The sequence below is a fragment of the Pollachius pollachius genome (genome assembly GCF_949987615.1).
Source record: "Pollachius pollachius genome assembly, chromosome: 7".
NCBI lineage: Eukaryota > Metazoa > Chordata > Actinopteri > Gadiformes > Gadidae > Pollachius > Pollachius pollachius.
In genome coordinates, this window is record NC_136940.1 from 25,621,533 (window position 1) to 25,648,622 (window position 27,090).

General features: G+C 46.8%; 3 protein-coding genes across 3 annotated transcripts; all 3 read right to left on the reverse strand.

Annotated features, from left to right (window-relative positions):
- Positions 1-322: 322 nt before the first annotated feature.
- ccdc17 (coiled-coil domain containing 17) lies at positions 323-5,020 on the reverse strand (the record flags this gene model as incomplete). Its single annotated transcript, XM_079740070.1, has 11 exons — positions 323-439; positions 824-1,043; positions 1,337-1,416; positions 1,674-1,888; positions 2,413-2,529; positions 2,919-3,052; positions 3,190-3,300; positions 3,524-3,662; positions 3,885-4,008; positions 4,238-4,375; positions 4,841-5,020. The coding sequence occupies 11 exons, from the start codon at positions 5,018-5,020 to the stop codon at positions 323-325; spliced, it is 1,575 nt and encodes a 524-aa protein (XP_079596196.1).
- A 1,090-nt stretch (positions 5,021-6,110) lies between these two features.
- Positions 6,111-16,991, reverse strand: ankmy1 (ankyrin repeat and MYND domain containing 1; the record flags this gene model as incomplete). The annotated part of the gene is made up of 20 exons (XM_079739686.1): positions 6,111-6,301; positions 6,665-6,816; positions 7,632-7,712; positions 8,424-8,556; positions 9,106-9,256; positions 9,388-9,501; positions 9,597-9,728; positions 9,898-10,005; positions 10,144-10,293; positions 10,782-10,922; positions 11,669-11,840; positions 12,139-12,317; positions 12,541-12,801; positions 13,263-13,442; positions 13,527-13,743; positions 14,295-14,524; positions 14,946-14,984; positions 15,344-15,544; positions 16,027-16,173; positions 16,797-16,991. 20 exons carry the CDS (start codon positions 16,989-16,991, stop codon positions 6,111-6,113), a joined length of 3,174 nt encoding a protein of 1,057 aa, XP_079595812.1.
- A 949-nt stretch (positions 16,992-17,940) lies between these two features.
- Positions 17,941-26,980, reverse strand: stxbp3 (syntaxin binding protein 3). The gene is made up of 19 exons (XM_079740494.1): positions 26,913-26,980; positions 26,394-26,443; positions 25,760-25,841; positions 25,357-25,433; positions 25,160-25,232; positions 24,948-25,048; positions 23,999-24,144; positions 23,671-23,764; positions 23,222-23,346; positions 22,989-23,087; positions 22,680-22,737; positions 22,393-22,458; positions 22,051-22,131; positions 21,632-21,767; positions 20,632-20,738; positions 20,426-20,521; positions 20,049-20,134; positions 18,945-19,093; positions 17,941-18,459 (listed from the first exon to the last, which is right to left on the reverse strand). The coding sequence occupies exons 1-19, from the start codon at positions 26,956-26,958 to the stop codon at positions 18,359-18,361; spliced, it is 1,773 nt and encodes a 590-aa protein (XP_079596620.1). The 5' UTR covers positions 26,959-26,980; the 3' UTR covers positions 17,941-18,358.
- Between the last annotated feature and the right edge of the window lie 110 nt (positions 26,981-27,090).

A 27,090-nucleotide genomic window follows, 5' to 3' on the forward strand; every position in this document is an offset into this window, starting at 1 on the left:
TTCTGCCAACTATGCCGTTAATATGTTCTTAACAATTCTACCTGTGGCACAGAGTCAAGGTCGACTTGATGCTTGGCCGGTGTAACTGGAAGGCTGCGTACCGGAACCTTCCAATAACCCCTGTGGAGCTGAAAACAAGGTAGGTGAAGTGCTATGTATGGATAATGCTATATACATTTGAGTTTAATCCCTTTACTACTTCATTTGGAGGAACACAGGAATAACATCACATTCTGCAGTCTCGTCTTTAGCGGCAGCTATGCTGGAAAATAAAGTCTTCTGTCCGTGTTTCGGATGCAGTGGGAGTACCTGGTTGTTTAGGTCAAAGAGCTCCAGCCGTGCCCAGCCCAGAGACATCATTTCCTGCCTCCCGGGACCAGGTCTCTCCCCTGGCCTCTGGGCCTCCAGCACCAGGCAGAGGCCGGGATGCGGGCGCAGCCTGCAGCGGAAGACGAGAGAGTGCGTACAGGTTCTCACAGGATGGGAAGTACCATTGTGTTTTTGTGGAAAAGCAAACCACCTTAAACATAGATACATCTGAAGAGTAGGAGAATAAATCTATGGTGCTATGGTGCTATGGTGTGTCGACGTTCAATCCTAGAGTGGAACACATGCTAAAGATCACTGACACTCATTCCCTCTTTTGGCCAAGATACCCATGGATGTAATTAATATATCTCAATCTATGTATTATGTATAATTTATTTTAATTCAACCAGGAGTAAAAAGGTTTTACTTCAGGTAAAATAATGCAAAAAATAGAACATCTCTACATACAAAAAGTATGAACATTTAAAGTACAGTCCATGGTACTAAAGTGTACTTTCCTGGGTACCGGCTGTTTGATCAGCAGGGGGGCATAGCCTCCAGGGGGCAGTTGATGGGAAAAGGGCATTTCTACCCCTGGTTGACACAGGACACAGGGTAGGGGGGCGGGATGGCCCACCTGCTGCTCCCCCAGGTAGAGAGACGACACCAGACGGAGCATGCTCAGTGTCGCATCAACACCGACCACCATGTCATAGAAAATGACTAACTCCACCCTGCAACAAAGCCAAACCGTCCTCATTACATCGTCAGAGAGTGACGATTTTAACACAAAGTAAAACCACAAACAGTCCCGGTACAGTGTGTCTATGGACGCCCAGCTCCACCGTCCTGCTGCCCCGTTCTTCTAGCAGAGGCTGTAGTCTGTCAACAAGGCCGTCAACGTCCAAAAGGCAGCCTAGCATCCGAGGCGTGGTCCACACAAAATGTACGTAGCTTTTTATGACCTCAGAACGTCTGCAAATGGTGACAATGAGTGTGACGCTGGGCGAGGGTTCGGTCCACGAACCCCGGGTCGCGGGGGTGCGTCCGCGGAGCGTCCCCGGGGGCGGACTCACATCCTCCCCCTACCGAGCGGGTCAACCTCACCTGCCATTATGCAGGAGAAAATATACGTTAGAATTAAAAAATATATATCAATCAAACCTTGTATGTTTAAATCTTGTGCGCCAACAGCAAGCTCCCTCTATTTATATGATTGTGTGATCATGTGATTGTGTCATAAAATGAATTCACATTGTGTGATTCAATTCAATATACAATAAAATCGTGCACAACGACACAAAATGAATGTGTGTGTGAACCAGGAGATCCAGGAGGACCAGGTCCTGAGCAGGAGTACTCACCAGGGGGTTCGGTGCCTGATGGGTGGGGTCAACGGGGGGAAGTGGGCGCTGTGATGGTGGCGGGGGTGGGGGGGCCTGTCTGCACGCCCTGGCCACGCCCCTGCTCCTCTCTCTTATCTCCAGGCGAAGAGCCTCCATCCCTGCTTCGATGGCCACCAGGTGGCAGAGCCGGTCCCGCCGAAGCTCCGCCTCCACCGGAGGGAGGCAGGAGGAGGCTGCATGGACGCACCCACACAGACGACGCTCTCAGGGACACCAGAGATGTGAACAAAGAGACACTAGGTAGAAAGCTGAAGGTAAAAGTGAATGGAGGTGTTCCTAAACTCTCCAACCAGGAGACCTGGTTGGAGAGTTTAGGAACACCTTCATTCACTTTTGCTTTCCAGCTCTGAGCTGGTGTCTCTTTGTCAAACTCAGCCCAAGGCGTCATGTGTCTGTGTGTGGCCTGGCCTCTCACATCTTACCCTCTACATTGATCACTTCATTCCCTGCCCTTGTGTGTCCCGTATCTCTGATTGATCCAGGTTTTTATTACTTTCTCCCAGGACTTTTCCCCCATTGATTGGTTAATAAATGTGTGATTTTGATCAGATTTCAAGAAAGAAGACAATTTGGTAATATATGACTACATTTGTATGGAACTGATTTGTAAAACCAGATCATGCCTTACTATATAAAAAACGAAGGATTCAAATGTATAATTCTATATATTGACTGTGTCAGTGAAGGGCAATGCCACCTTGGTCTCCATAGTGCCGGGCTGCTTGGATCTGAAGGATCTCGTGCTCCAGCCTCTGGTTCTCGGCCTCCAGGGCCAGCAGCTCCCGGTTCGGACCCCGGCGATAGGGTCTGACCTCTGGGCAGAGAGCACAGGGCAAGGCCTCTCAGGTCCAGAGTCACACATCGTCTGGATGAACCAGGTCCACCGCTGAACACGCAGGGGACACGCCACCTTTTGTTTGCAGCCCCTCTAATTGGGGATTTTTAAGTGGAAGGGATATTCAAATGATTCAAACAGAAATCTTTAAGGAAAAAAAATTCTATCATAAGTAATCTAATATCAAACAGTCATAAATCAGTTACGGCGTTATTAAAAATGTGGTCACAGTTGGAAACCCAGCAACCAGTGTTTCTCTAAAAGTATAACAGTTAAGTCAAGAAGGTAAGGAACAGCCATCCACATCAGATGTTTATGAGGACCAATATCACCAATCCTTCCTTTCTATGCGGACCTGAATGACTTACTCTTCCTCCTCCCCTTGGCCTGGGCCTCTAGTGGGGCCTGCTCCAACCGCTGGGCGTCTCGCTGGAGGTCCATCATCTGGGCCAGAAGGCCTGGGTCCGACCCCCCAGACTGCACATAGGCCGCCTGCATCTCCCTGAGCCGCAGAGTGAAGCCTCATTCAGCCAATCACACTCACAGCAGCCAGGTATGGTCTGGCACTGTCTACCTTGTGGTTTGAATAACAAATGTTAGTTTTGATTCTTGATGATGTTTGTGTCCGGAGCCCCTTACCTTATCTGGGAAGAAAGAGGTCCGTCTGTAGAAGATCTTAACAGGTCAAAGTTAAGGGAATGGGCCCTATTTCGGTCGGGACCAGGCTGGTTGGTGGCTATCGATTCAACCCTGATCAAACAAAACCTTCATAGTTTGTACTTTCATGATATTTTTCCTACACAATATCCCATGAATTGGTTTTCTTCTTTCGTGTGTGTGTGTGTGTGTGTGTGTGTGTGTGTGTGTGAGTGAGTGAGTGAGTGAGTGAGTGAGTGAGTGAGTGAGTGAGTGAGTGAGTGAGTGAGTGAGTGAGTGAGTGAGTGAGTGAGTGAGTGAGTGACCGTGCGCTCACTGTAGTGTATCGAGGCGCCGGGTCAGTTGTCGGAGCATTTCTTCGCTCCTGTCTTCTTTGTCCTTTTGTAGAACCAGCAGATTCTCCAGGTGACTGGCAGTGGTCTGCCCTGCAAGGGCACCCATCTGTTGGAAGAGCTCTGGTAGACTCAAACACACACACACACACACGCACACACACGCACGCACGCACGCACGCACGCACGCACGCACGCACGCACGCACACACACGCACACACACACGCACACACACGCACACACACACACACACAAATATACATAGAAGGGAAGGAGACACATGCACTGCACAGAGGTACTTTTGCCTAAAGTCTGTCCCCAAAATGGTTCTGTTCAAACCTCACCTTCTCTCTGGCGCTGCAGCTGCTGGTTGTGATCGTGAATCTGGGCCAGCCGGTTCTTATGCAGCTCTGTCCTCTCCTCCAATAACTTGAGTCTGGTGTCCTGACCTGCTCGACCTCCTGAAACCTTACCGATACGAAAGCAAATGGAAGCATGAAGGATCGCAGACGCTTTTATTCAAAGCGGCTGAAAATAAGTACATGTGTCAGAAGAAGGTGTAACAATATATCGCTGTCGGTTCAGTAAGGATGTTCATAGAATCAAGTGCCAAGCAATAATAACAATTGTTAGGTTAACCCATTTCCCGTACACAACAACGATACAGTAGGTAGGATAAGGCAGGGTCCATAGCTACCACGTCTGAAAGGGTTTTCAGGGGATTGTTCTCTTGTCTTCTAGGTCTTTTCTCTTCTACTCGGTCGGGATTTGGTGTGGCATCAATGATTCCCTGGTTATTGTTTCTCTTCTGTTGGCAAGATTGTGGACTTCTTTTCTATTACAGTATAAACACACACAAACATCTTCAATTGGTTCCGGGTGAAATACTCACAAGTTTGGTTAAACAATGTTTAAGGCTGAATGTTTAATCTATTACAATGAATATAATATCATGTTGTTTTTTTTTACCTTTACCAGTAACACTTTACAATAAGAGTATATTCATTAACTATTATTTATCATTAGTTAACGCAGTAATAAGCATTTTTATATAGCATTAGCATGTGGGTTAGGGTTTGTTGTTGGGGATTAACCCTAATCATATTAAACAATGTAGAAATCAATACCTCAACATAAACACCAGTAGTAAGTTGTCACCTGACAATTATTGAACCATTAAAAGTTAGTTAATGCCTATGACTGCATTCACAAATTAATTAATGGTGAATAATATATAAATAATGATAAAAAAATAAAAAAATCGATATATTGTCTTAGTAGTGTTACACCTTTACATTACCTTGATTAGCTCTGGTGTCGTTGTTCTCTGAGGCCCAGCACCTATTCCACGGTCTGCGGCCTGAGTTTCAGGATCCTTGCGTGCTGCTAAGGGGTTTCCCACACAGAGCTGTGCCTGATGTCTCTGCAGCAGGCTCACAGAGCTGAACACCATGCTACAGTCCTCACAGAAAAGTGCCATCCTTCTCAGCACTTATTTTCAAGGCGTCAAGTTGTCAAGACAATCCCTCTTACTCCATGTTTATTCTCCAAACTATTTCTTGAATAGTCCCAAGAAAAGTCCATTCCATTAAGAGTCCAAAGAGAGAGTCTACCATAACCGGATTTAGGACTAGCTCTATGGTTTATATTGGCTAGGAAACATTGTTTGCTCATTTTGTTTGTTTGTGGCAACTGTCACCAAGACTAGGTCATTGTTATTGTGAGGGTGTGGAGAGCTGCACCATGAATGAACAATGTGTGTAAAAGTGTTATTTTGTTAAACAAATCAATACAATTTCAAGATAGTATACTATAAAACAAAATACCATAAATGTGTGTTGTTGGTTCGGACACACATCACTATATACACAGAGTTGAGTTCTCAACTGGTTGATTCGTTATTATTCGTTCATTCATATTATTATAATACCAGTGTTAACTTGTCCCTCAAGCTAAAATGTCTCGTAAGTTTTACACCATAGCTAAAACCGACAAATTGTGTAGGAATTTCAGTCTGACACACATTGTAATACACAGAGTAGACTTCTCAAATGCCTGATTCATTATTCATTATAATTGTATTTATTTAATTAAAGAATGATAATGAAGGTTAATGTCATCGTTACCATTATAATTATATCCTACCTTATCTCATACTGAACAATGTATGCCTTGCTTGTGTAACCCCTAGCATTTCTGTCGTACTCTGGCACTCCATAAGTGTAGATTTTAAAGAAGAGCTTCATGTTTCTACATTGTATTATATGATTTAATTTATTTGTTATGGCACGCAGGACCAACACAGGCAATGGTTTACTGGAAAGTATTATAGTCCCGCCCATTCCACTTAAGGTCAGACGTCAAGGATAAACCCTGATTTGTGGCGTGTCTTCCTTTAAATCATTTAATTTACCAAGCTTCTTATGTTGTTATAGTATCATACAGGGAGTCATTTGCTGCTGTACTGATCTAAAGTTGTTAGTATTCATAACTTATTATTATTATGAATTATAAATAATTATTAATAATTCTTACCTATTATCATCATTAAGTTATTATTTTCTATGTGATCAGATGAAGCTGTAGTTTTCCGAAGGGTCGATGTGAACTTCTGGAACCTTCTCTGACCTCTTCAAGGGTCTGTCTGAGACCTTCTCTGACCTCTTCAAGGGTCTGTCTGAGACCTTTTCTGACATCTTCAAGGGTCCGGGCGTTCTACCGGATTTGACCCTCTCCCGCTGAGGGGGGGAACTTGGGCTTACTAAAGAAAGTATGAAAGAAAGAAAAGAAAAATATATACACAGTAAGAGTTTGGTTTGATAAAGTTGTTTTTCTACAAATGTATATTAAACCAAACACTTTGAAAAGCGATTTAAAACAATACACAGTAAAAGATCAGACACTAACAAGCTGAAATCATCCCGATTAAACTAATACAACTAAAACTAGGTTAACAGAATAATAATGTTGTTTTTTTTAGTGAATCAATACACAATATTCTCTCTCTCCCCCTCCCTCTCCCTCCCCCTCTCTCTCTCCCTCTCCCTCTCTCCCTCTCTCTCTCCCTACACATCAGGTTTCATGGTCAGTGAGAGCAGCAGATGATGCTCCTCTGATTCCCCACCTGGCAGGCGGATGCACTCGTCCCGGTGGCGCTGCTCCCAGGCCTTCAGCTTGCAGCTGCCGGAGCAGTAGAGCACCTGGTGGCAGCGGCTGCACGCCGTCAGGGTCACGAACGCAGAGCGGCCGCACTGGTAGCACCAGCCCAGAGGCGCCCTGGAAGAGATGCACACACAGACCTTCAGGAAGGCCCCCTCCAGACTGTCTGCACGCTGCACCCGGTATCACGCTCTCCCCGGAGCAGAGTGAGTTTCCATCAGCCGTTACCTTTTATTAAGAAACATGGGAGTCATTATTTTTCAGATGACACCTGTCTCCTAGTCACCTGTTGGATCGGCTGCCCTGTATCGAATGACATCTAAGTCACGATGAAATAAATAAATGTGGATAAATTATTTAAATATAATTTAGTAGCAACTAGTTGTGAGGTTGCAGGTTTCAACCAACTGACTAACTGACAAACTACATCTAGAAAACATGGATCTATTAAAGAATGCAAACCCACTCATTTAAATCCCCCTCATCCACAAACCAGCGAAGCCATTCGCTGCACTATTTTACGCTTAGATTCAAAGTGTGATAAAGGCTCGTCTTCACTAGGCTTGCCCGAGGTGGCTCTGATAGAGGACACTTATATGCGACATATCTAATGCCACGTCGTGTTGATGCATGCATCACATGCAATGCGTGTGGCGCACATCATATAAAACATAGTTCATTGTAATGCTCCTACACGACTGGAACGACTGGAATAAAAAGGTCACAGCAACGGGTCGTCGTCATGGGGATAACACGCTATCCCTCCTTCTTAGAACTCTTCTGAAAAGTTTGGGATTGGATTTAAAGTGCACTCGTCCGTTGTGGGCGGAGCAGCAGGGCAGCCGGTCTCCACAGGGTGGGGGTCTACTTTCTGTTGGAGGGTAACCCAATGCAGAGACCCAGGTGTTGCTGTGAGTGGGTGACGTGGTCACCTGGTTCTCCGCTCTCTGCCGTCGGCCCTCGTTCTGCTCTGCCACGCTGCCTTGCTTTGGGCTCGGTCAGCAGGTCCACCACTAGGAAAGGGTAGAGGGGCAGTAAGGGGGAGATATAGGAGAGCACAATAGGGTAAAAAAAAAAAAATCGTAATAAATAAAGGACACATCAAATGAATCAACATTCATTAATGCATTCATGAGCATGATTGTGTAGCATTAGCATAGGGGTTAGGGTTAGGGGTAGTTGGTTGGAGTTTGGTGTTTGCATTGTAGTTCAGGTGTTGTTGGTGACTATGGCGGCACTGGCACACCATCTCCAATCTTTAGGAGTGGGCTAGGCTTTATCCTAATCCCCTATTGTACTCATTTTGTACAGTGGGCAGTCTGCTACACAGGTTTGATTTTAAACATCCCTGTCTCCAGGAACAGAGGAAAGTAAACACAGATTCGGGCTTGTCTGCCTTCCCACTTTGGATGTAAATGTTAAGTCAGATTTGTTAGACTAGGGTTAACCCTAACCCTAATTAATAACCTGTCAATTAATAAATACCTTGACACGTGAAACATGAACACTATTAAAAAACATTATCACCCTAAGTAAATGTATTAAGCGTTAATGTATCATCAACGCTTAATACTGCATTAAATAATTGTACTTAATTGTTAATTGATGTACCTTTATTGTAAAGTTTTACCATTAACCGCTGTAAACCTGCACGTGTGCAAGCCTATGATATTTTTGACATGTAAAAATCTCTGTTATCATTCAAGTTTGCGTGTGCGATGTACTTTTCTGTTTCACGGTCGGACACCGGAGACACAGGTCTGGCTGTCTCCTTGGCAACGGTCGCCCTGGGGCCACGCCCCTGTGGCGCATTGGCTCCTCCTCCTTTGTACACAAACTTCTCTTTGTTGTTGGCACCTATCAGAAAAAGAGCTCATCAGAATCACACTGAAGCACATCCAGACTATCAAATTAGGCTATCATATACATCCCAACACACAAACACACATCCTAACACACAAACACACATCCAAACACACATCCCAACACACAAAACATACATCCTAACACACAAACACACACAGAAACACACATCCCAACACACAAACACACATCCTAACACACAAACACACACAGAAACACACATCCCAACACACAAAACATACACACAAACTCACATCCCAACACACACACACAAACACACATCCCAACACACAAACACACAGCAAACACACATCCCAACACACATCCAAACACACTTCCCAACACACTTCCCAACACACAAACACACATTCAAACACACAAAGACACATCCAAACACACATCCCAATAAACAAACAGACATCCCAACACACAAACTCACATCCAAACACATGTAGGAACAAAAAAACCCATGCAGGCAAGAATCAGTCACAAGAATCCCCACATTGTCCTCCACCCCCTGACAGTATGGCTCTATGTACTGACTGCCTGGCGGGGTGCGCTCCCCTGCCCCCCCGCGGCCGGCGGTCTGCCTCAGCATGGCGGCCATCAGCCTCAGCAGGTGGCCGCGGGCCTCGTGGACGCCCCTCTCCCGCTGGCTCAGGGCGTGGTAGGAGGTGTGGGCGATGCGCTGGTCCTGGTCAGGGGCACGCCACACCAAGAGAAGGCTGTGTGGTTATATAGGCGTGTGTGTGTGTGTGTGTTTATATGTGTGTTTGTGTATATACTGTATATGTGTGTGTTTATATCTATGTGTGTGTGCGTTACCTGGTTGAAGGTATAGTGTGCGTAGTCGACAGCTGTCCCGAAGGCCCTCTTCGGGCCTTCCCCGACCAACACGGGCATCCTGATGTCTGCCCCCGCCTTGTCTAACATATCCAACTGCAAGAAACAAATACAAAGTGGTCACAGCATGCTTACTCCCCCCTATTATTATTATTATTGTTGTTGTTGCTGTCGTTATTGTGGGTACATACCATCTTAGCCCTGTCGTGGGGGTGTCCAGTGGAGTCGTAGTCGATGTTGGTGAGGGCACACAGGGCACTGCCCACGCCTCGGCCCAGCGGAAGATTAGGATCTGCCCCCCCCTTCAACAACAGCTCCACTGCCTAGACAGGGGGGCATTCAGTTAGTATGGTGAATTATAACTAACACACATAGGGACATCAAATCGAACCAGCCCTCAATTTGTCCTCAACATGTCCTCAATTTCCTACCACATTAGATCCACGTAGCGGCAAGCTGTTTCCGGGCGTTAGTGAGAGCGTGCGTTGTTACCATGTCATTGCCGCTAGCGATAGCCAGGGACAGCGGGGAGTGTCCGCTCCACAGGAGGTGAGCTCTGGCTCTGTGGGAGAGCAGCAGTGACACCACCTCGCTGGCATTCTACACACACACAAACACACATCGTTCGTCAATTCCAAAGCGTTGCAAGACATCGACTCCGAACCCTACACTTGTGATAAATACAACAGGACTGTTGAGCACAGTAGCCTCTCGGTTGAGAACGGGTCGAACACCCACGCTGTGGTCGGTGTCTCTCTGGCAGGCCAGGTGCAGGGCGGTCCGACCCCCTTCTGGAGGGGCCCCGGGGAAGCCTTCCTCTGGGTTGGGGCCCCAGGATGGGGGAGCCAGGGTCTTGTTCCCGAGAGCCGTTTGTGTCTCTGTCCTAGTCTGTGCAGCAATATCAAACAGGAGCTCCCAGAATTATATACAATTTTTTATAATTGGCGTACAAAACCTAATTAGCAGCCTTTTGTTAAATTATAATATAATACCAAACCCTGCTATGATTATGTAAGAAAAGACAGGAAAACACCAATACACTCTATGGCCGTGTATCCACCCTAGGAACTTCACCCAGGGACTAGGAACCTTTGCAGGTACTCGTGCAACATTTATTCTAACCCCCGAAAGGCTCGGGGGAGTACTTAACAAAAGTACAGGGGCTTTGGGGAGGGGCTTGTAGCGCTGAACACCTCTGATTGGTCGAGTACAAAAAAAGACGGTTCAGCCATTTCAACTCCGCAGCAGCAACGTGACAGACTTTAGGCCGCAGGGAAATGGCTGACAACAAGGGGCTGCAGGAACCCATGTGCCCCATGGGCCCCAGGGCCTCAAGGCTGCGGGTCATGGCGGTGGAGCCGTGGCGGAACAAACACCTTGTCCAGGTGATAGACGTCATCCTGGTCCCGTGCCTCGGCATCAGGGTCAGCCATGGCGTGCAGGAGCAGCTCTGTTATCCTGGGGCCCTCGGGGCCCGACAAGCCTGCAGCGACGTGAAGGGGATACAGGCCCTTCCACTGCAGGCATACACACACACACACGCACACGCACACACACACACACACACACGCACACACACACACACACACAAACACACAACTCGACTCCTCAGTGGGATTACGCAGTGATTGTTCAGTGTACAAGAAATACTGGTCTGCAGAGGGGCGTGTCCTCACCTCAGAGGGGAGGGGTTACCTCACCTCAGAGGGGAGGGGGGTGTGTCCTCACCTCAGAGGGGAGGGGTTACCTCACCTCAGAGGGGAGGGGGGTGTGTCCTCACCTCAGAGGGGAGGGGGGTGTGTCCTCACCTCAGAGGGGAGGGGTTACCTCACATCAGAGGGGAGGGGGGTGTGTCCTCACCTCAGAGGGGTGTTTCTCACCTCAGAGGGGAGGGGCCTGTCTGTGGAGGAGAGGTCTACAGAGGGGTGTGTCCTCCCCTCAGAGGGGAGGGGTTACCTCACCTCAGAGGGGAGGGGCCTGTCTGTGGAGGAGAGGTCTACAGAGGGGTGTGTCCTCCCCTCAGAGGGGAGGGGTTACCTCACCTCAGAGGGGAGGGGTCCGTCTATAGAGGGCTGTGTCCTCAACTCAGAAGGGAGGGGTTACCTTACCTCAGAGGGGAGGGGTGTGTCCTCACCTCAGAGGGGAGGGGTTTCCTCACCTCAGAGGGGAGGGGCCTGTCTGTGTGAGGAGAGGTCTACAGAGGGGCGTGTCCTCACCTCAGAGGGGCGGGGCGTGCCCTCACCTCAGAGGGGCGTGTCCTCACCTCAGAGGGGAGGGGCCTGTCGGTCTGCGCTCCACGCTGCAGCAGAGCCCGGACGGCCTCCACGTGCGCGGCCTTGATGGCGAGGAACAGAACAGGCATGGGCAGCCTGGAGGCGTTGGGGTCGGACCCCCTCTCCAGCAGCAGGCTCAGGGTGCTCCAGCGAGCGCGGTGCCTGCAGACACACACACAGCGGTGACCCCCCACGCTGCACGGAGGTGGATATGTAACACTCGGATACACCGACGATAAAACAATAGGAATGAGCCTGCGTTTCAGTTCTTAATAAAGGTGGCCCTGGCACTACAAACTCAGCCGCTGCACGTTCAGTTAGCTTTTTTATCTGCGCCAGTTGTTTCGCAAAAGGTATTGACGTCTATTTAGTGTCACGTCTAAAGTCGAGGGTTGGGGACGAGGGTTCCAGATGACCTCCATGGTTCCTAATCGGCAGAAAGCAGAGAGAAGGCCCTCACTCCGTCTTCATGGCGGCCATCCTGCGGAGGGTCTCGTGGCTGTGGGTTCGAGCGGGGACTCCGATGTGACTCAGCGCTTCGGCCGTGTGCTGCATCCCGTCCTCGGTCACCGGGACGAAGAAGCTCTCCAGGGACTGCGCCGAGTTAAAGACCGGACGGTCCGCATTGTCCCAGAACCGCTAAACGACAGGGGGACGTTCGTATATATATATATATAATTAACATCATGAGATGCACCTGTGATTGACCCTTCCATTACACCTCTGTGATAAAGGCCCATACAGCAGTGTTGCCAGATTGGACCCGATTTCCCACCCAATCTGGCCCAATCTGGCAACACTGCCATTCAGTGGCACAGGCTAGCTGCACTCAGTTAGCGGTCAGAACCTCCGCGCTTTGTACCTCAGCACCTGCTGGCAACGGCCCTCCTCTGGTAGCCCTGGCTCCACCCCCTCGCCAGATGACACTGCCCAATGGGATGTGGCCGTCCAGCACTTGGAGAGAGCGGAGCTGCCCTGGGACCTCCTCTCCCCCCTCCGACTCCGCGACGCTCCCCCGCTGGCTGTCCTCCGGTGTGCTGCTGGCTGAGTCTCCGTGCTGCTCGGTGATCTCCGGGTCAGCCCTGGGGGGGCTGTCGGCTGGTGGCGGCGGAAGCGTTGCCTCCTGATACACAGAGAGGAGGACGTTGATACGTCTGGTGTTCAGTGTTATTGAAAAGAACTGTAATGTGCTAAAATTGCATTGGCCATTTAGGTGATTGAAATGAATGACGTGATTCAGCTATGCAGAGTCTGGGTCATGCGTGATGGTCGGTGGACACGAGACAATCTTGTGTCCTGCATTTCCATTTGGGTAGCTTATGCAACATGGAAATGAAAAAGAGGAAGCAATAGAAACCAACTACATACACACTTATTTCCCTTTACATTTGAATACCACAAATATCACAGAGGATATTAACAATGACGCAAATTATTTTGCGGACTGTTAGTTTGATTTTAACCGACTTGATTTAAAATGAGTCGCCTCATCTGATCATGGAGAGGTGGTACAGTTGACCTTATTCCCTGTGGGTTGGGGCCTATGTGGCAGACAGTGGGCGTTTTATTTTATATGGTATCTACCTGTTCTGTGGTCAACAGGGTGGGGGGTATTGCCTTCTCGGCCAGGGTGGTGTGAAGGGACTGAAAGGGGTAGTAGAGGACATGGCACACTGCGAGTGCGTTCATGCCTTCGCAGTTCAGGTGATCGATGTCAGCGCCCGTATCGAGCAGCAGGTGGATGATCGCATCGTGGCAGTTAACCTCAGAAAAAAAAAACAGCATGGACAATTAAATAAACCATAAGTAATACAACAATCGTGCAGCTCTAAAGTGTAAAGGGTTTACCGTAGCAGCCGTGAGTGCAGTATGGCCGCGGGCATCGCTGACGTCGGGGCTGACCCGTCGGGTTCGAAGGATCCGGTTGACCTCGTGGCAGTCGCCCTCACCGGCCCTCTGGATCAGCAGCTCTGAGCTGAGCTCCAAGGGCCCCTTAGGGCCAAACGGGCTCCTGGAGAGAGACAGGACGGCACTCACGTCCCAACACAGTCGCACTGTCTCTAGCCTGGCACACACACACACACACACGCACATGCACACACGCGCACACACACAGTTACACACACACACACACACACACACACACACACGCACACGCACACACACACAGACACGCACACACACACACGCACACACACACACGCACACACACACGCACACAGACACGCACACACACACAGAGACACACACACACACGTGCACACACACACACACAGACACGCACACACACGCACGCACACACACACAGACACGCACACACACACACACACACACAGACACGCACACACACGCACACACACACACACTTTAAACTAATCCACAAATAAACATGTTGAAACTTGATATGATTGTTAATTTCAAGTACCTCATTAAGGTCATTCTTTCTAAAAGTTGACGTTTGCTGAACTTAACGGAACCTCTACACCGAGCGACATTCACCGCAGCGAACAAAAGTCATGAACGCTAACAACACCGTGTTCATCCAAACTGAAACAGCACGAGGGTGGAACTGCAGGATGGCTGGCGGTGGACCCCCTCCCTGCTGCCCCCCCCCACCTGTGTCTGCGGATGTGGGCCTGCATGCGGAGCTGCCAGGGCAGGGTGGGGGCGGGCGCTGGCTCCGCGTCCGGCTCCCATAGCGCTCCGGAGAAGCTGCGGTCCAGCTCCCTCCGGAAGCCGGCGGGCAGGGGCAGGTGGTCCCCGTCGGCGGAGTAGTACTCCAGGCCGGGGGGCCGGGCCAGGCTCACCCCGGACAGCCGGGCGGCGCAGGGGGTGTCCTGGGGGTCCTGGGGGGAGCATTAGCTTTGTTTGTTAGCATTAGCATCATTCAAACACCTCATTTCTACGTTAGGGTTACGTTGGTACACACGTTCACGGCGGAGTCAACCAGGCAGGGCGACAGCCTCCCAACTGGGAGAGGTCTTGCTCAGGGACACCTCGATACTCCACTAGGAGGAGCCGGGGATCGAACCGGCGACCCTCCGGTTACCAGCCAACCCGCTCTGCCTCCTGAGCGACTGTCACCCCCTCATTTGACTAAACGTCGATGTTAAACGATTGACTGTGCTAAGTGAGAAACAACATGAGGTGTCAAACTGGTGAAGGCGACCACAGGAAACATAACATAGCTGAAGGAGAAAGGCTCTTCTAAGTGGGGTCAACTCAAGAGTCCATAAAGTCAAGTGGGTGTTTATGGCCCAAGCTTACCTTGGAGACTGGCTTTGTAGCAGTAGACAAAAAAAAAGGCTGAGGAGGAAAGGGCAGAAAAATGAAATGAAATGAGATGCCTGGTGGGTAAAATGATTGGGAAAATTATGGTTGTAAAAGTTAGGGTTAGGGTTAGGGACTAGAAAGTGTGCTTGAATATGGACAAAATGAAAACCTATACATGTGATTTTATAAACAAAGATAATATGTATCTGTTGTTCAATATTTATCTTATTCTATGAGATCGTTTAAGTAATCAATACTGTTGATAATGAGCGTGTGCATGAAAATAAAATACACTACAATACCAAACATGAATTCCAAACTGTCAGTGTATTAAATAATATAGAAAGTGTATCCCCTCTTCCCAGATGGTTGGGGCCAAAGCTTTACTGTACCGTGGTCAGGGGGTCTATAGCACCAGGAGGAGGAAGGCTCATATAGGCAGCATACTCTGGGAAGCTGCTTAGGCTGAAGCCCCCTTCCAGGGAGGTACAGAGCCTGACCAGGTGCTCCCCACGCCACAGACCCACGTCCTGACGGCCGTCAGGGTAAGTTAACACACCTGGGCCAAACTTCTGGTGAGCATGGTACAGGCCCTGGAGAGGAGAGGAGGGGAGGGAAGGGAAGGGGAGGGGAGGGGAGGAGGGGAGAGGAGAGAGGACAGGAGACGAGGAGAGGAGGAGGAACGAGAGGGGGGAGAGGAGAAGAGAGGAGAGGAGAGGAGGGAGGGGAGGAAAGGGGGAGAGTGGGGGGTAGAGGAGAGAGGGGAGAGGAGAGGAGAGGAGAGGAGGGGATAGGAGAGGGGGGAGAGGAGAGGAGAGGAGGAGAGAGGACAGAAGACGAAGAGAGGAGGGGACGAGAGGAGGGGGGGACGAGAGGGGGGAGAGGAGAAGAGAGGAGAGGAGGAGAGGGGGAGAGTGGGGGGAGAGGAGAGAGGGAGAGAGGAGAGGAGAGGAGAGAGGGGAGATGGAAAACAGAATGAAAAACAAAAAAACAAAGAATGTGAAGAGGTGGAAAAAAGAAAGAAAAGTAAAACGTTTCCTGAATCCTTCCATACACATTGTGTCCGGATCCATACCTGAAAGCTGGATCCATCAGGGAACTCCTTCCTTCCAAACCCTTCCTTCTTGTTGAGGTAGAACTTGCCAGTAAACTTGTGGCCTGAGGGCCAGCTGTAAACCCCTTCACCATGGCGGTAGTCTCTATAAAACGCACCCTCATAATACTGCACACAAAAACACAGGGAGGGAACGGCCAGGCTATGTATTACAGGGAATCCATCAACTAATACTGGAGCCTAGAGGAGATAGTTGTAGTGAGTTGCTATTGCAACCACCTCCATCAGTTTCCGAACAATGAAGCTACATATCTATCTTCCTGGTTATCGCACAGAAAGGTCAGGCCTATTAAGATATGTAATTCATTTATGATTAAACAGCAAACATTTTAATTTGAGTGTAGCTTTGGGTAATTATAAAATCGGTAACTTCTGCTGTTATGGGTCAATGATTGTCCATTGCAAAAAAAAAAGAAGGTGTTTTACTTAATTACTTAAGGGTTAAAATAAGCGAAAAACAACACTACGGTATGGGCAGATCTAGCAAGAAACCCCAAGATAATCTCACAGCAGAAGTTAATCAGTTCATTAAAATTTGACGGCTTTTGATGGTGTTTTTGTGGTTATTTACAGTGTCCAACTCCGGCCAACTGTTATTTAAACATTACATATTTTACAGCGTCGCAAAACTAGCTTCAAGGTTGGAGTTATTTATGAAACAACATGAACAGAACGTGTCTTGGACGGTCTGGGTCTTCAGAGTGGAGACCAGACTGGTGACCAGACCTTACCTCTCCGTTCCTCCAGGTGAACCGGCCCGGGCCGTGTCTCAGACCGTTCAGGTACTCCCCTTCATACCTGGATCCGTCGGGCCACTCCTGCACCCCGTGGCCCTGCCTCATGTCGCCCCACATCGGACTGGTCCACTTCGTAGGCCAGGGTCCGCCCTGGTCGAGGGGTTCACCGCCACCGCACTGGGACAGCATTTCAGACGGGATCTTTGTGGCAGACCGAAGCGATCAGGGCTTCAGATTCAGGACGGGAGAGGTCGTTGGGACTAAAGTTCCCGACGGCTGGGTTCACTGTCATGGCTGGTTGTCCTGACAACCGCCCTTTTCCCTCCTCGCTCTCGTTCCTCGATTCCTCGGAGCATGTCAACAGTGAGCCGTTCTCAGGGAAACGTGTCATACCGGAGCCCACATACCCTTCCCGGGCAACAAACGACCGGGCAACCGACACGGCCTTCAGCGAGAACCGATATCATTTACATTTAGGGGGTTTTGCTGACGCTTTTATCTAAAGCGTCTTACAACCAATCATTCACACATTCACTAAACGACGGCGGAGTCAACCACGCAGGGCGACAGCCAGCTCGTCAGGAGCAGGGATCGAACCAGCAACCTTCTGGTTACCAGCCAACCCGCTCTACCTCCTGAGCTCGGCCTACGTTTTAAGGCCGAGAACGTACGCTTGTTGGTATTATAAGGCGATTTATGTGTGGTGCTGGATCTCGGTGTGATGGTGAATGGTTCTTCCCTCACTGAAAGGGAGAGTGGGTCACGGACTGTGAGCACGCCTCTATAGAGCCACTGGAGGGCGGCCACCTGTGGTGTTCTGTCACTTGACCCCTTTCCTCCTGTCATCGAGATAGAACACAACGAGAAGGATGTGGCCTTTTTTTTGGATCCATTTCAGTACGTCCTGGCATTTGAACTGCAGACATGTGATGTTCACCACTCTATGAAAAATGAGCGCTATGTATATTTGGTAAACAGAGGACGAAGGAGAGCGCATGTGGGGAACATAGGACCCTTTGACATGTCCCATCATGTCCCATATACACCTGGGGACGTAGGAATGTCCCCATTTGCCTGCCTCATGCAAATGAAATGAGTTACGACATTGTTTCGTATATAATTTAATGAGATACACATTGTTGAATTAAATTGAAGCATTCTTCCTCCATTCGGCCTGCGTTCCGTTCAACACACCTTCGATATGAATCATGACTTTACTCTGCCAACAGGACCATCGCATCAGCCTCAGTAATTGATAGGAATTGTAAAATACCATTTTGAACACTTCATTAGTTGTATTAGCGGTTTGTCAGCTGTTCAATTCTAAAAGAAAAGTAAGTAATTTACGATCATTTCTACAGACAAAATGATTGCGATAGTAATATAATCTGATCTAGTAATCTAGTTTATAGACATTAAAGGCCTGGCAGGGTGTCGCTGGGCATCAGTGCTCACTTATGTACATTAGCCCAGTGCCCCAGCGCCTCAGACGTCTGTCGTCACAGGACATCTGAACACTTCTGGAGGCACAGAGAGAGGCGGCGGCGGCGCGCTCCTCAGGTGTGGTTCTCACTGATAGTGAAGGTCTCCATTGGCCCCTGGCTCAGGGCCTTGATGTCCTCCAACAGGGCGGTGGGGGTCAGGATGTGGGAGGAGCCTGGGGTCACCATGAACCAAAGGGACACAGTTCAGCATTACGTCACCCAATGCACATCACATGCACAGCAGGAGGAACTGCAAAGGTACGTTTGTTGAAACACGCACACTGGAACGCTGAGACAAATTCCTACTTTGTTGGCATGAATGGCAATAAATGATTGGTGTACATGCTTTTGGAGTCGGTGCCTTTTGACACTTTGATTACCATACTTTTTTTTTGGACAGGTTACAGAAGAATCATTCAAATAATGAAAAAGTTATGTTTAGATAAATCAAGCAAGTCCGGAAAAAACATGTATTTCTGAGCAACTCCATATCGATAGGAAAGATTCCAGATATGAACCGAGAGCACGAGCAGGACTCCAGCGGCTCTCTCTACAGCCCCGGCCTACACTGAGAGCGTTCAGCCAGGTCGTCTTCAAGAGGAGGCAGAACCCGGCAGAGGGGTCCACCATAGAGGGGTGTGGTGTGCGCTCTGCTCACCGATGATGACCTGGCAGGACTTGACGGCCTGGGTGACCTGGTAGGCACAGCGGGTCTCCGAGTAGCACATGCCTCCGATGACGAAGACGATGAGGCGTGCACCGCCTCGCCTGTCGTCCAGAGTGCTGGCCTTCTGCTTCTGACGGGCGCTGCATCCGTCACAGAGCAGAACGAGGGGATGATATACATAGACGTTTTTAAATATGACGTCTACATCCTAATGGTTTCTACAAACTTTTCTTTTAATTATTTACATTTTGTACCATCTAAAGCCACAGCAACAGCAGAAACAACAGATCATGTAATGGTTGATTATATTGTGTGTAGTATTTCTGATATTTTTGTAATTAGTGCCGAGTCATGCGTTACTCTGCGAGGCCCCAATCTTGTCATTTGTCCATAATATTTACTGCCATGACCGGGGATTCAACATCAATGTTTGGGGTCTGTTAACTAATGGTTAGTGGAGTGTGTTTCGATGCAGGGGGGGGATCGAGTACATCTGACGATTTTGACAATTTAGAAAGCACAACTTAACAGGTGAAGTGGTAAGATTTGAGTATTTTGCTATCATTTGAGTAACCTGGTCCTACCAGACTCTCATACTTCATTTCATTTGTACAGAGTCTGGACCTACTCAATTGACAAACGTTAACTCACTGGAAGGCGGGTGTCTGTTGAAGTTTAAAACTATTGGATCTGCCTGGTGCCACTCTGGATCTGCCATAACCAATCGCTAACGCTTGGCCGGGAATCACGTTGCGCGCAGGCTAAACAAACCAAACACTGTGCGTGAAGATGTCAACGAGAGCTGACTTTAACGTCATTGTTCTCAGCCGCTCCCTCTGTTCGCTGATTGGACGCAGAAAATTTAGACGGAGAAAACACACTAACATACCGCAGGCCCAGATGTAGTACTGAAGGGAAATTCAAATTGAGCGGAAGTACTTAGGCGAGCGGAGCCAGGCTATCATTTGAGTGCAATTTGGTAGGAATGCTATAGCCATCAGCCAGCCATAAGCGAGTGAAACTTCTTGTCATCTCTTATGGTGCATTGTCCACCTGACTCTGTACTCTGAGTCAATCCACACCGTGTGAACCCACCTGACTGCCCCAGATCCATTCCAGGTGGCAGGACACTCTGATTGGTGTGGCCATTCTTTGGTGTCCAGCTTGTTCTCTACAGCGTCCTGGACACAACACACAGCACCATTTGTTAACCGCTGTGTGAGACTAAATCCCTCATGTCACTGATATCGACAGTGAAAATATAGTGCATCCATCGTTTATGAAATCCATCCACAATTTATGAATCTATTTATTGTCTTTCATAGCTTGCATGGAAACAAGGTCTCATGCCCACTTTTTAAGGATAGGCTGTACATACTGCCAGTGAACGTCAGTGCATTTAAGTATAAAGTGAAAGCCTCCCATGGCTGCTGAACCTTCTTGCATCCCTTATCCCCTCCGGCCCAACTGACCTCCATCACGTCCTTGATGACGGGGGTCCACCGCGAGAGGTTGTACGTCTCCTCCGGGCGCTCGCGACGGCTCGGCTTACGCGAGAACAAACTTGGCTGAAAAAAGTAATCAGGAAAGCAAGGGCGAAAGAAAATTAGAGTTATGAAGGGCACATGGATTGAGCGGGGTGAAGCTGGGTTCTGTGGTGAGAACGGCTCTCTCTTACCGCCGAGATGATGTTGACCCCCAGCTCCTTCCAGTTCAAGATGAACTCCCTCTCCTTCTCTATCTTCACATTCTGGATGAGTTTGTTCAGGTTCTCTTCTGTTGTTCCTGTCAACGATACACGCATAAAAAAAATTCAGATATCGCATGGCTTCCAGCAGCTTTGGGAAACGAACATAAAATAGTAATGTAGCACAAGTTCAACAAAGGAATGCATGGAGCAGCAGAAAAATTAAGTCAAACTTGTGCCATAAACCAAGCCTCTTTTTACAGATCAGTTTATCAATAAACAAAATCAAAGTGTGACCTGGAGCTAAAAAGGTCCAAGTCTGCCGTATTTAATCGTGACAGTAAGTCAGCTCTCTGTAGCTCTGGATGTCTTACAGTCTGAAATTAGCGCAACAGAAGACTCTTCTGGCATGTGATTTTTTATTTTTATTTAGGTTATATAAGGCATGTCAGTGGAAAGAGTGTGTCAGTATAGTAGGGCTGGGTAAAAATATCGATTCATCAATGCAATGCAATTCATTTGTTCTTGATTCAGAATAATTTAAAAAAAAAGAAGCATACTCAGTCATTGTAATCTAGAACCTAGTATGTCTAAATTTCGCACTTTTACATTTGTCCATGTTATGATTATTAATTTTATGCTGCAAGTTTAGCTCAGGCACAATACTATACATTGTTTTATTCCAATACTATACAATGATGTATTCCCTTTTTGCTAATTAAAGCACAATGAAATGGTTAATTCATTTTGGGGTCACTTTGTTCTAAACCAATACAAATGACTAAAATACCTAAATAATATTTATTTATTCCTAAATAATATTTTAAAAATACCTAAATAATATTTAGGTATTTTTGTCATCTGCACGTATTATTGAATCGATATCGAGGCAATTGGATCAATATCGAATCTTGCCCTGAAGAATCTGAATTGAATTGTGAGGCACCTGGCCTTCCCTACGGTGTAGTGCTGTTGAGTGGAAGAGGCTCACCGCTGAGGCTGAAGATGTAGAGCAGCACCGCCCGGATCTTATCGTGCGTGCTGTGGTTGTGCAGCAGGACGGGCAGCAGGGTCCTCATGGGGTCCTTCACCTTCACGCCCTCCACGTCAGAACCCACCGCCAAGTCCTGCATGGGAGCAGACACACACACACACACACACACACACACACACACACACACACCTCTGGATCAGCCTGAGCCGAGATCCACAGGCCCCTAGGGCCAAACGGGCTCCTGGAGAGAGACAGGACCGCACCCACGTCCCAACACAGCCGCACTTTCTCTAGCCTGGCACGCGGGCACGCACACGTACACACACACACCTATTCTTTTGTTGATGGGACAGGACCACATGACGACCGCAGAGATGGTATGTCACAGTGTGGGTGTTTGGAGGACAGAGACAAACCTGTTCGGCTTTGCAGAGTTTCTCCACGCTCTTCTGGTATTGGTTCATGCAGTCCTCAGCCAGGTGCAGATGGACCGTTTTCTGCAGTAGAGACAACAGTGATCTCATACTGAAGGAATGGAATCATCATCATCCCCCAGTGCTATTCCATCAACCTTGTGGTCAATGTTTCCTGTAGATTTCTAGTCAAATCTAAAGAGAACCATGACCCAGAGTTGAAATGATAAATAAAACTCGCATTGGCAATTTAGTTACTTCCTTAAAGTAGTAGATTCTGCTTTGGAATGATGTAAGCAGGATATTGAGAGACGGGTTGATGAAAACACATTGATGATGTCATACCTGAGCCATTTGTTTACGGAAGGTGGGCATCTTCTTCATCAGTTGTGATAAACCGTTTATTGTGATCTGAGAAAAAAAAAAAAAATCCTCTGAAATCCAAATAATAACTCAGTTAAAAACAAGATATGGAGTTTGGAAAATATAGATAGAGATGGATAGTTCTATCTTAATGTAAGAAAAATATATATTGTATATGATGTGACGATCAGTCGATAATGGGACGAATCAGCTTCAACCATGCAAATTCTTATCTCCGGGCACCCCTTAACATAACATTGACATTTTACCTTGTCATCCGGTTGTTTCTTACGGGCAGAGATCTCTTTTACCAGCTTTGGGATTTGTCTATGAAGAAAAAAAAACAGAATCTTTCATATATGGAACATTCAACAACATTTCAGTCTTGGCCTGCTTTATGTATTCATCAATTATGAAATGATGGCTATTGAGTTTATTTGCTGGCTTTATATGCATATTATTACAGCCATTATAGCCACTGTATTTCAGGCTCATGATATTGCCCTTCCATTCCCCTTTGCGTTTTCAATAGACAGAACAGAAAAGACATGCTTAAAAACCCCTATCGTGAAACTCACTCTGTGACCTCAGCGATGTGCCTGTGCCTCAGTTTAACCCACAACATGTCGTCCTCATTCAGCAGAACCTCCTTCTCTGAGCCATCTTTAGACTTGTACCTGGACGCAGAAGAAATGCAAGAGGAAGCAGTGATGCCTGCTTTAACGGGGTGAATGAGGTTAATGAAGAAATTCTGCTCATCTGCAGCATGAACAGATGTAATGTAGAGATCGAAGTGGTAGCCATTTCCTACTTGTAGGTCTCATTTTGAATGTCAATGAGATCGTAGGCCATGGCCTGGTAGGTGAGCTCGTGGAGGATGGGACTGACGGGGTCGAAGCCTCTCTCCACTATCAGCAACTGGGCCTGCGTCTTTTCCTGTTGCAGTCAAAGAAATATACAGGCCAAAGTCACCATGATTAGTGAGCAGGAATGATATCCAGGTGGACGTCAATGCAAGAAGTATCTTACATTTGGTAGTGAGATGGCCCATATTGTGCTAACTTGATAGAATATAAGCTACCTCTAGCTTGCACATTTAGGATAAATTAAGTTGCACACTTCTTTCCACGTCATGTATTAATAAAACGTGTGCCTGGCTTACCTGCTAAAACCTGAGGGCAATAGCTGTGAGTGCTTCCTGTAGGCCCATTCCAATTTATATTCTAAACATTTTGAAAGTAATAGAAAAAACAGAATCACCTTTTTCTTGCCAGTTTCATCCAGCTCATAGTGCGCGGCCAGCTTGTTGTCCACTAACTCTGCTAAGGCCTTGGTGTTCTCCATGTTGCTTTCCCTGACAACAACAAAAAGATATTAATGACAGTCAACAGAATGCCCTAATTGTAATTGTTAGAAAGTCATTGTTTTCAATAAATACGTGCAATAATGCTGTCGCACTTAAAAATGTAGTTAACTAAAAAAAATTATAGTTTGCTGTGGGTACGGTAACACTTCAGCCAGCAGAATGTCTCCATCTCTGGGACCTTCGAGGGGTAAAACGAGAGGTTGAGATCCTTTTCCAGCTTACTTCTTATATCGGACCCCCGGGTATTCTCCCAGTGTGGCGCACAAAGTGACGATCTGGTCCGCCAGGGTCTCCAGTGTCTTCCTTTTGTCCTGACTGTGGGGGCTGTAGATACTCCGGAAAGCCCCAGGATTGTCACAAGTGAACACCTGATCAGAAAGAGGGCAGGGGTTTCACTAGATCTTATTGGGAGTCCAACCAGAAAGCTCAGCTTGCGAGAAGGAATCTATTGAATCCTTCCTGGAAGATTCATAAAGATGTGCATTGTATTGCAAAACACAAAGCTAATTAGATGGAAAATGCTATAACTTCCTAGTGGTTCTGAGCTGTGTGCCATTGCTGTATTATCAGTATTTTGGTCTCGCTTTAAAATAATTTAATAAATGTTATGGTCATATCATGTGTTCTTTTTATCAAAACACTTGTTGTGTTTCACAATGACTTTCAGTTGGGCCTCGGATGTGGCGGTGATTGAGTTTTGAATATGGGTGTAGCCTTAAATCGTCTACAAACTGAAGCCAATCAGACTCACAATTGAAGTGACGCTTTTGCTCTCTTCACTCCTTCCATTCCGGTTGAAGGTAAAGCAAAAATAGGTGATAGTCAAAAACCTTACGTGCAGATTTGTGTGAATATGTAAAAGATTTCATTTTTGAACATCATTATTCATTCTACGCTTTCCTAGGTCATGGCCATTGTTTATTAAATTCAGAAGAATGTGGTGTCCCTTGTTCGCTGTGAACTGAAACTCCCCCTCACTTCCCCCCTAGTGCTGACTGCTCCTATCATTTGTTACGAGTTGGAAGAGGCTGTTAACAGGCTCGAGGCCAGACGGATCAGCATACAGAAACAGAGTATATTTATCATAAAAATAAAAGATATAGTGTCAGTCTTTATAAACACGAGCAAAAGAAAACGTAATAATGATAGGGCAAATAGGAGCCAAACTTACTTGAGCTTCGTAGGGCAGAAAGGACATGTTGATTTCTTTCACCACACGAATGTACTTAGCACAGTACAGCTTCATGTTGTTGAAGAGATCATCAGGGCAATCTGTTGGTTGAAACAGTCAATATATGCTCTCAAAACAATAATTTACAAAGAATAAATATACAACAATTAATATGAATAATCCTATTAAGATTTAAGCCAGCTTTTACTTACAGTCAGTGAAATATACATATGCCGCTTTATACTTGGGCTTCAGCTTGAAATCTGCAATAAATGCATCCACGCACTACAAACAAAAAGGGGGACAAGAAACATTTAACCATGGACAATAGACAAAAATGCTAGAATAGAAAAGATAAAAAATTGTGAAATAGCAAAATAAAAAGTCCTTCTAATTTGTAGAATGTAACCTTTGAGGTTGGTGACATAAAGTAGATGGCCTTCATCTCTGGAACGGGCTCTCTGCTTTTGTACAGATCCTCCACAACTGAGAGAAAAAGGTTGTTGTCTCAACACAATGAACAAAGAATCTGAGAAACACACTTCAAGGCAATCAGTATAAACCACTTTAATCGAATATCATTAGCAATGAGCTCTTTTTTGGGAGTTTTACAGAAAATAAATGTGTTTTTCAAAGTGCTTTGTAAAAATGGTTTTAAACTATAGATCATAATGCCTCTTAAATAAAACATTTGAGAGGAAGTAATAACCGGGGTTTGGAGTTGGAGGGAGTGCTATTCTCCTGAGGCTCTGATATGAAAGACTGGCCCGTGTTCAAGTTCAATGAGAAACACATGCGCCTGGATTGCTTACTTGTTATTCCCTCCGCCATTAGGTCTGACATTTTGCAACATGACGACACCAGTTTGGTGGTGAAGGGGTCCAGAATCAGAATCTGTAGGAAATGGGACGGGAAAAATGGAATCATTATACTGATTCTGCGACATGCACTTTTTAAATACTTAAAAAGCTGGATTGGGTAGAACATAGTGGCATCTAGCAGAAAAACTCAATACATATAACCGGTAGCAATAATCGTAGGTCTTTGATAGATAACCGATTGTTATTGGTTGAACTGATGTATTCAGTTCAACTGATGTATTCTGCAATCTGAGCCCTCACCGTTAGATGAAACCAGATTCTACACGCTGGACATTTAAGCAAGGGACATTTGAGTAATAATGACATTAGTCATATTATGATGAATGAAGATAGAACAAAATAAAAACGGGTACTCAACTACTAAACTTTTGTGCGGTATAGGTTTTAGCATTCGAGCTGTCTGATGAATAAATGAGAACATAATTGGTTTACTGGCTCATGTATAACAGACCAGGGAAGCCCATAACGAAAGAAGTGCACTTAAAACGAAGTGAAATTGAAACGGGAAATGGACGGACAGCCGATGACCTTATGAACTTGTCGGAAAAAAAAACCAGCACCCTACCTTCCATATATCGGGCTTTCTGCAATCAGCAATGATAGTATCCTTTAGTTCTACAACGGGGACATAGACAGTGATTCAAACGTGATGAACGAGCCGCTTTGTTATCTTTAATATCATTATATTAATGTCATTATATTGTAAAAAACGCTTTGATCATACTGGGAATTGCTATTAATTCAGACTGTTTGACATGAGAGGAGAATCCTGCTGCTATTGCCTCAAGAATGCGAGCAGCGATGTGTAGCCCAAGGCTATAAAGAAGGTGTCGTGCATGAAGGCTATAATCATTACAATTATAATATAGAAGGACTCCACGTTTATATCGAATGCATCACTTTATAAACATGTTTTTCCGTAGCGTAAACAGAGAAACATTCGGGTGTAATCTCAATTACATTTCGTGAAGTCAAAACCGGGTGATATATATATATATATATAAAAGATCTTTACGGATAGCATAATCAACGGAATACGGCGGTGGAAGATCATTATACGTACAGAACAGTCCGATAAACTTACTTTGCCAAACTATTCTCTTTAGTCCGTGTTCTGAACCAGACGCCATCTTGACTCTCCCTTCCTGTCTGTGGCGTCCTCCGAGTCTGACGTCATCTGAGTCTGACGTCATCGCTGTCAACAAGTCAGCCAAACACGCAGTTCTTTTTAAGAGCGACGAAAAATAATTGCAGGGGTGGGC